Consider the following 8691-nt stretch of genomic DNA (forward strand, 5'->3'; position numbering starts at 1 on the left):
AGATGGTATTCTAATTCCTGGAGAACTAGGGCATTAGAAATTCATCTTTTTTACCCATTATATCCTCACACAATTTTAAAAATTTCAAATTTGCCATATATTTTAACCTAACGACGAGGACATTTTAATAATTAGCACCACTTCTACCCCAATTCCATATATAGTTTAGGAAACAACTTCAATAGGAATTCCGAATATAACTCTCCTCAATCCATATAGTTTAATAAACAACTTTAATAGGAATCCGGAATCTAATTCTCCTTGATCCAACTCATCCTCAATTCAATTCATCTTAATCCAATTACGAATTCGTAAACATGTCATAATAGATTTGGTGGGGCCTATAAATCCTTATTCACCTCTACTTTTGTCTTTATTGTGGGCCTGGCTTTGCCTTTGTGTTATTTCGGTTTTCGGCTCCCTTATTGGGCTCTACCGTTTGAGCTTTCAAATCAACATTAAAAAATCAGCCCAAAAAAACCAATTTGAAACTCTTCTATCTAAATAACCTTTAACTACATGGTGTCGAGCAAGTGGGGTATAGCTCAGTTAGTTGAGTTCTTCCACCTATATCCTTTTGGACAGAGGTTTGAAACTCTTAGGCACCCAATGAATATTTCCCCTCCCCAAATCGCTTGTAAAAAAATGTATTTATAAAAAAACAAAAAAAAAACTTCATAGAATCGATTATTGAGGTGATACACAATCCCCCTCCAATAAAGGCACAAAGTTGTTAAAATCTCTAGGTTTAAATTACAAGTAGTAAAAATTTTAGACTACACACAACAACACAAGGTCTCCCAATGCCCTCAAAACACCAAGTTGGAGAGTCATTGACTCCGAGTTTGGAAAGCAAATTATCATTTTTCTAATGACAAAATGTGCTTAACCAAGCCCTCCAAGGATTGGTATGAAGAGCCACCTTGTTTGATGCAAACATTTGCCTTCTCCATTAGCTGGAAGATTCTCTCTCTAATCTCTTCCCCTTCTTTCTCCACCATTATTTTCCTAACTGTTCTTTCAATCTCACCTCTTTTTATCCCATGCTCCAACTGCAACCCTACTTTCCAAACATCACTTACACATCTTGCATTCGCCATTTGATCACTGAGACATGGCATGCAAATCATAGGGACCCCCTCACAAATACTCTCCAACGTAGAATTCCAACCATTGTGAGTCCAAAACACTCCAACAGCTGGGTGGGCCAGCACCTCCTTTTGTGGAGCCCATTTCACAATGTGGGCCCTCCCATTCAGGGCCTCTAAGAACCCACTTGGCAGTGGTTCAAGCCACTCCGACCCATGTACTAATCCGGGTCGGATCACCCACAAAAAGGGTTGGTTGCTGTTGGCTAGCCCCCAAGCCATCTCCAAAAATTGGGCTTCACTTATTGCAGCAATGCTTCCAAAGCTGACATAGATGACAGATTTTAGTGCTTGGGAGTTTAGCCATCGAATGCAGCTTTGGTCTTGTGATAATAAGCTGCTACTTGAAGAAGAAGAAGAGGCTGCAGGGAAGCACTTGTGAAATGGGCCTATTGGGAAAATTGGGATGTTGAATTCTTGGCGAATTGTGGCCAGTGAACTTCCTTCAAGGTCTTCAAAAGTATTGAAAATGATCCCATGTGAGGCCTCAGTTTCCTTCTTCAGGCCTGACACTAGTTCATAGTATTTTTCTGGGTCCATAGTTTTGAGCACCGGAAGGTCTTTGATTTTGAGAGGTGGAAGCTCTATAACTGGTTCTTCTAGTCGAGAATCTAACGATGCCAAGAAAAAATTATAGTAATGAAAATATGAAGTAATTGAAAGTATAGGTAATTGTTGTCACCCAAAAATTTAAGTAATTGTCAAGTGTAACAGCATATAACAATGCATGTAGATTTTGTAGCAAACACCCAGGGAATTTGGACTTTCTCTTTGTCTGGATATTTTTGTTTTTAACTGAATTGTTTATTAAAAATCAAAGGACTTTTTCCATCTAAATAAAAATACAATATAATTATTAGAATTCTAATAAGCGAATTAGATTTAAAACAATGATTGATAAAATTAAAGCATGTAACTCAAAACCTATCGATACTGAGCGGATATGCCTAACATCTTACGTATTTTTGGTATGAGATTTATGTACTTTGAACAAAGATAAGCAGAGGATCTGGATCCATGATGAAACATGTAAAGAAAGAAGCTTAATAAAAAACCACACCTTGTATGGGGAGGTAACCCTTTTCCAGCAGAAGTGGAAATGCAGCATAAGCAACAAAGGAAAAGGCAGCTGAAGTCCTTAATAGAATCCTTGGGAGCTTAAGGCTCTCAGCAACAGGTTGAGTGAAGTGAAACAGAAGGTCAGAGATCAAGCAAGCAACAGGCACCTGATTATCTGATAGCAACCTAGCCAAGCATTCTCTGAAGGGTTCAGAACACTTAACATTGAGAAGAGAAATAAACGCCAAAATATCGCTTGTGGAGGCCTCAGCTTGAGATAAGGCAACAGGGATTGAGTGGAAGGTGAAGTGTGGATAGGTTGAAGGGTTGAGAGGGTTGAATTGGGTGTGGATGATGGTTATGGAGAATCCTTGGTGGTGAAGAAGGTTGGCCAGTTCTAGCATGGGGTTTAAATGGCCTTGAAGGGGCATTGGAAACAGTATCAATCTCAAACCCTTCCATTGCTCCATGTTAGAATTTAGAGGGAGCCTCTGTGAGATTTCCTTGGCTTTGGCTTCTGATTCTTGTCAATTCTCAATGTTAGGCATATGATCAATGTAAATTCCATGTGGCCTTATGTCCCTTAACTATTATTATTTTGCCACATTTGTCTCTTTTGTTTCAGCAGCATACATGAGAGTAATATTCTCTCCGGCGGAATAAGTATAAAATGTAACACAAGAGTTGCGAAGATTACAAGTAATTAAAACATTAAGAAATATAAAATGTCTAATTATATTTGTTAAATTGCAATTAACGTTAGAGAAACAGTAACTCTTTATTCTCTATTATTTCAGTTTCAGACAAAGTTGATAGAAAAACATGGTTCAGAAGGAATATCTTTCCTGCTGGCGGGTGGAAGGGTCGGGCATGATGCAGACCAGTGTTTACCTGTGGTCAAACAGATACCACAATTCTTGAGAATCGCACGTCCTTCATCTTGGCCACAACAGGACCCTCTAAAGAACCAACCACATACCCTACAAACTACATCACAACCACTGCCAGGAATTGCATTCTTTGGGACACGATCCTTGTAAGGGCATCATTGTGGAATGTGCTCACCCACCTTTAAACAATACTTCCATTCACCTATTTGCAGTTTGTAAATCTATTATTAGATACAACAAAAACAAAAACAATAAAAATAATTATTTATAGAAAAAATAAATGAATGAATGAGGATGAAAAAACCCAAATATCAGTCTTGTGAGCACATGATATTGAATAACAAGAATCTTTGATGAAATATATGTAAAATTGTAAATACAGAAGCTACAGACGCAAGGGTTTGTTGGAAGAAGGTGGGAGGAGGAGCTATATAATTTTTTTTTTCTCTCTCTAAAATCAAAGGCATACCAATATCAGGACAAGGGAGCTGGAAAGAAAGGAATGTAGGTGCCATCAGGACCAGCCTTTGTTTCTTCAGCTTTGCTACCTACTTGCAATTACATTGTTAAATACAAAAAAGAGGTGATGATGTCAAAGAAGTTAAAAGGAATGAGATCGATGATCCATAAAAAAAATAACTATAATATTAAATGTCGGTTATTCAATATGCACACACCAAAATAACTTGGATGCATAAATATTTATGCATCAATCAAACTAAAAGAAAAAAGACTTTCTTTTTTTTACCAAAATACACAGAGTCCAAGCAAATTCCAGATAATCTTCCTCTCAAACCCTAAAAACAAAAGTCAAGAGCATACCAGGAGCACAAGGACATAAGAGAGGAGAATAAGTGTGAGCAGCAGCAGCCTTTGGTTCTAAATAAAGGGCTAGTATGGCATGATGAAACATTTAAATAAGGCCCTTTTACTATTCTATTCTCTCATTCAAATACTGCAAACATAAAAAAGCGTTTTTAGAAAACTGGTCTAAGAACACTGAGTTCAAGTAATTAACCATTTGTCTACCAACGAACCAAAATCAGTTATAGCTTAATTTGATCAATTAGCAAGGCATGGCACCATATTCTTCAATTACTTCCCAAAATTAAAAGAGAAACGTGCAACACAAAAATTTTGTCAAAAAAAAACACCCAAATAACCAAATGCGCAACGAACTCAAAACTAATCTAAAAGTATTTTCAAATCAAATAGAACTAAAATACTGTACGAGACGAAATTCTATACATGCAACAAAAAGTAAATATTTTCAATGTAAAAAGAGAAATTGTCATACACAAAAGCTGAGACATAAAATTTAAAGCCCAAGTAATTAAATTGCAAAAATTCTTCGTTTGAAACCCTTAAATTAAAGGAAAAAAGAAAATCATACCGATAGGCCAGTCGATTTTCAAAAGTGGAGACGTATCGCAGTCAAGAGGGACCATCTCTGGCGGGCAAAGGACCTTTCCGCCACCTTTCTTATTGACGACAATTGAATTGCCACAGATTGACAAATCGCAGATGCGGGGGATATCTGGCGTGAAAAGGTCCTTTCCCTAGCGGTCCTCGTTGAGCCCCACCGACTGGGCATCCGATTTCTGGCAATCTAAGGATGAGACAAGGTCCATGGATGAGTCTGTTGGAAAGAGAGGAATGCCTGCCAGCAGAGCTTTGGATTTATTAGGGTTCAGGCTTCACATAAAGTTGAGATTGTAAATTGTGAGATTAAAATAGAAGGAGGTTGTTTCAATAAAAATTAAGTCCGACATACAACTTAGCCGATATAAATTCTTTCTTAATCTTCATTATCTTAACACGCACCCAATGTCGATTCTTTCTTGATTTTTTCTATTAGTAATAGTAACCTAAATATACATGCATATCAATAAGAATCATTGTTTCTATAACTCGAGAGATGGGCAAGTGACTTGAGAAACTCCCATGTCTGCGATGGGCATCGGTGAGCACTGGCAGATTTCATTTCGTTGGATTGTCTTTTTGCTTTTGGAAAATTAAGATTTAATTAGGTTTATTTGTGTATAAATGTCAAGATTTCAGATAGACGGGTCAATGACTCACGCAACACTGATATTGCCCCAAACTTAATCACCTACAAAGTCTAGTATGTGTGGAGCATGTGACAGGTAAAGGTAAATGCCCAGTAATCTAGGCTCACTCAATCAACACGTTCTAATACCATGTAGGATTTTTAATCAAGTTTCTGATGTGGAACTTATATTCTTCAACAATAAATAATCTTTAGCGAGCCACAGCTTTTACAAAAAGATTCACTTACTTTGGAATTTCTGCTTCTCTAGGCATCACTTGATTTTTAATTTGAGTCAGCATATATTACAATTCCAAAAATGTTCTCTTACACGGTTGAGACTTTAGAAACTTAAACATATACAAAATAACCATTGAATTTGTAACACAGAAAAGTTATGATATATAGAATAACAAACAACAGCTATTGAATTTGTAACACAAAGAGTTGGAGTTGGAGAAGATTACAGTTAATAAACATTAGAAAATAAAATGTTTAATTATGCTTTAAATCATAATTAACTTCAGAGAAACAGTAGCTCTCCATTCTCTACGATTTCAGACAACGCTTGACAGAAATACAATTCTTGAGAACCGCACGTCCTTCATCTTGGCCACAACAGGACCCTCTAAAGAACCAACCACATACTCTACAAACTACATCACAACCACTGCCGAGAATTGCATTCTTTGGGACACGGTCCTGGTAAGGGCATAGTTGCGTCATGTGCTCACCCACCTTTAAACAATATTTGCATTCACCTGTGTGCAGTTTGTAAATTCATTATTAAATATAATAAAAATAATTATTTGTAAATTTAAAAAAAAAGAAGAATGAGGATGACAAACCCAAATAATAGTCTTGTGAGCACAAGATTTTGAATAACAACAAATCTATAGATATTATGTCGGAAGAAGATTATAAAATGAATCTTTGAGTAAAATTGGTAATAAAGAAGTTGCAGACACAAGGGTTGAATGAAATTGTCCGGGTGTGGAAGGGGAGGCAAGGGTTTTGGGGAAGGAGGTAGGAGGAGGAGCTATATAAATCTGTATTTTTTTTTCTCTCTAAAATGAAAGGCATACCAATAGGACGAGAGTGCTGGATGAAAGGAATGTAGGTGCTATCAAGATCAGCCTTTGGTTCTGATTTTCGTAAAGGATACGTAGGCACCCTGAAGTTTGACTTTGGAGGTTCAAATTTTTCTTCAACAGGTTCTTCACCTTTGTTCCCTGTTTGCAATTACATTGTTAAATACAACAACAACAACAACAACAACAACAAAAAACAAAACAAAAAAAGGATGATGATGTCAATGAAGTTAGAAGAAATGAGATCTATGATCCATAAACAAATAACTATAATATCAAATATCGGTTATCTAATATATGCACACACCAAATTAACTTGACTGGATTCAAATTTTTGACATACTACATATCGTCTAATTACACCAACAAAACTAAAATAAAAACACTTTCTTTTTCCAAAATTCAGAGAGCAAGCAAATTCCAGATAATCTTCCTCTCAAACCCCTGAAAAGGAAAATCAATGCCACAACAGGAGCACTAAGGCATAAGAGAGGAAAATAAGTGTGAGCAGCAGCGGCCTTTGGTTCTATTCTCTCATTCAAACATAAAAAGCACAACATCTTCAAGTATTAACCATTCGTCTACCAGCAATCCAAATTCAGTTATAGCTTAATTTGATCAATTAGCAAAGGCATGCTACACCATCTTCTTCAATTACGTCCCAAAAATAAAAACGTGCAACACAAATTTTTTTTTGAAAAATACACCCAAATGCTCAACAAACTCAAAACTAATTTTAGAACTAATTTTTTTTCTAAAAGTATTTCCATATCAAATAGAACTAGGATATTGTACAAGGCGAAATTCAATATATGCACCAAAAAGTATATATTTTCAATATGAAAAGAGAATGTTTAAAGTAATTAAATTGCAAATAATCTTCATCACAAACAATTAAATGAAAAAGAAAAAGCATACCGACTGGGCAGCCGGGTTTCAAAAGTGGAGACTTATCGCGATCAAGGGGGACCATCTCTGGCGGGCAAGGGACCTTTCCGCCACCTTTCTTAATGATGACAATCGAATTGCCACGGATTGATAAATCGCTTATGCGGGGGATATCTGGCCAGAAAAAGTCCTTTTGGATGCGGTCCTTATCCATCTCCACCGACTGGGCATCCGATTTCTGGCACTTCAAGGATGAGACAAGGTCCATGGCTGCGTTTGTTGGAAAGAGAGGAATGCCTGCCTACAGAGCTTTGGATTTATTAGGGTTCAGGCTTCATATAGAGATGAGACTGTAAATTGTGAGATTAAAAAAGGAGGTTCTTTCAATTAAAATTAAGTGCGCGATAGAACTTAGCCCTTATAAATTATTTCCTAATCTTTATTATTTTAACACGCATCCAATGTCGATTCTTTCTTAATTTTTTCTATTAGTAACCTAGACATACGTGCAGATCAATAAGAATCATTGTTTTTATAACTGGAAAGATGGGTTCTCGCTCTTCTGACAGCAAAACCAAAATATGCTAATTCACAGCCGAATTGCAGATATCTGGTAGTAAAATTAAAATTCACAGAAAAACCAAAATATGTTTTTGAAGCCAAAAAAGAGAATTGATACCTGAGAATAAATCAGCGCCTCAAGTACACCCTCAATCAGTAAACGAAGAACGCTCAGTAAATAACCAAAATAAGAAAATAGTAAGAAATCCTGAAGAAGAAGACTCTGTATGTCAATAACCAGAAGAATAAATAGAAGACTTAGGGTTTCCTGTTTGTTTTGGTGATAGCGCAGCTTGTGAAGAGAGTTAATTTTGGCTTTTCACTATTTAATTCCACAATCTTTTGTTTCCTTTTAGGAAGACTTTGCAAATGTAAAATAAATTTTAAAACTCTAAAAAAGTTAAATAGTGGAAAGTTTTTGCTCCGATCATCCAATCAGTGACATAAATCTTTATTTCAAATCATCATAAATTGACGGAATCAAGAAATACAAAGTTTATTGGCAAACAAAATTTAAATAAATTTAAAAAAAAAAACATACAAATGAACAAAAAAGAAAGACTATTATTCTTAGCTAGTCACAGCTATTACAAGAGGATTACGTTACTTGATTTTCAATTTGAGTCAGCATATTACATTTCCAAATGTTCTCTTATACGGTCGAGAGTTTAAAAACTCAAAGATATATAAGATGACCATTGAATTTGTAGCACAAGACTTAGACTAAAAGTCAACCAACAAGCAAGAGAACGATAACCCTAAGGGCTAGTTTGGCATTGCTGTGTTGTGAAAATAATCGCTGTCAAATTTGTTGTGAGAAAAATCAGCTGGGAGATAAAGCAGTTTGGCATTTGGTAAACTTTTTTTTTAAAGTGTTGTTGATACTGATTCCCGCATAATCAGAAAATGATTGCCACATAATCATTAAACTCAGCGCCTCTTCAAAACTGATTCATGCATAATTAGAAAATGAAAGCACCTCATTAGCTGTTTTCTCTTATAGC

The 8691-nt window shown here is 36.0% G+C and overlaps 2 protein-coding genes across 2 annotated transcripts; both read right to left on the reverse strand.

Moving 5' to 3' along the window:
• LOC18780179 (UDP-glycosyltransferase 76F1) lies at positions 1 to 2677 on the reverse strand. Its single transcript, XM_007211555.2, has 2 exons — positions 2209 to 2677; positions 1 to 1759 (listed from the first exon to the last, which is right to left on the reverse strand). Exons 1-2 carry the CDS (start codon positions 2675 to 2677, stop codon positions 861 to 863), a joined length of 1368 nt encoding a protein of 455 aa, XP_007211617.1. The 3' UTR covers positions 1 to 860.
• Positions 5565 to 7326, reverse strand: LOC109949026. Its single transcript, XM_020563248.1, has 3 exons — positions 7157 to 7326; positions 6233 to 6379; positions 5565 to 5908 (listed from the first exon to the last, which is right to left on the reverse strand). The coding sequence occupies exons 1-3, from the start codon at positions 7209 to 7211 to the stop codon at positions 5697 to 5699; spliced, it is 414 nt and encodes a 137-aa protein (XP_020418837.1). The 5' UTR covers positions 7212 to 7326; the 3' UTR covers positions 5565 to 5696.

The sequence above is a fragment of the Prunus persica genome, chromosome G4, assembly GCF_000346465.2.
Source record: "Prunus persica cultivar Lovell chromosome G4, Prunus_persica_NCBIv2, whole genome shotgun sequence".
Classification (NCBI taxonomy): Eukaryota; Viridiplantae; Streptophyta; class Magnoliopsida; order Rosales; family Rosaceae; genus Prunus; species Prunus persica.

Bases quoted from the DNA above. Each gene is read 5' to 3' on its own strand.
- LOC18780179 (XM_007211555.2), bottom strand. From the start codon at position 2,677: ATGGAGCAATGGAAGGGTTTGAGATTGATACTGTTTCCAATGCCCCTT. The intron at 1,760-2,208 runs GTGTGGTTTTTT...TGGCATCGTTAG, and splicing joins GGGTTACCTCCCCATACAAG to ATTCTCGACTAGAAGAACCA.
- LOC109949026 (XM_020563248.1), bottom strand. From the start codon at position 7,211: ATGGTCCCCCTTGATCGCGATAAGTCTCCACTTTTGAAACCCGGCTGC. The intron at 6,380-7,156 runs GTATGCTTTTTC...AATTGCAAACAG, and splicing joins GAAACCCGGCTGCCCAGTCG to GGAACAAAGGTGAAGAACCT. The intron at 5,909-6,232 runs GTATGCCTTTCA...AACTGCACACAG, and splicing joins CCAGCACTCTCGTCCTATTG to GTGAATGCAAATATTGTTTA.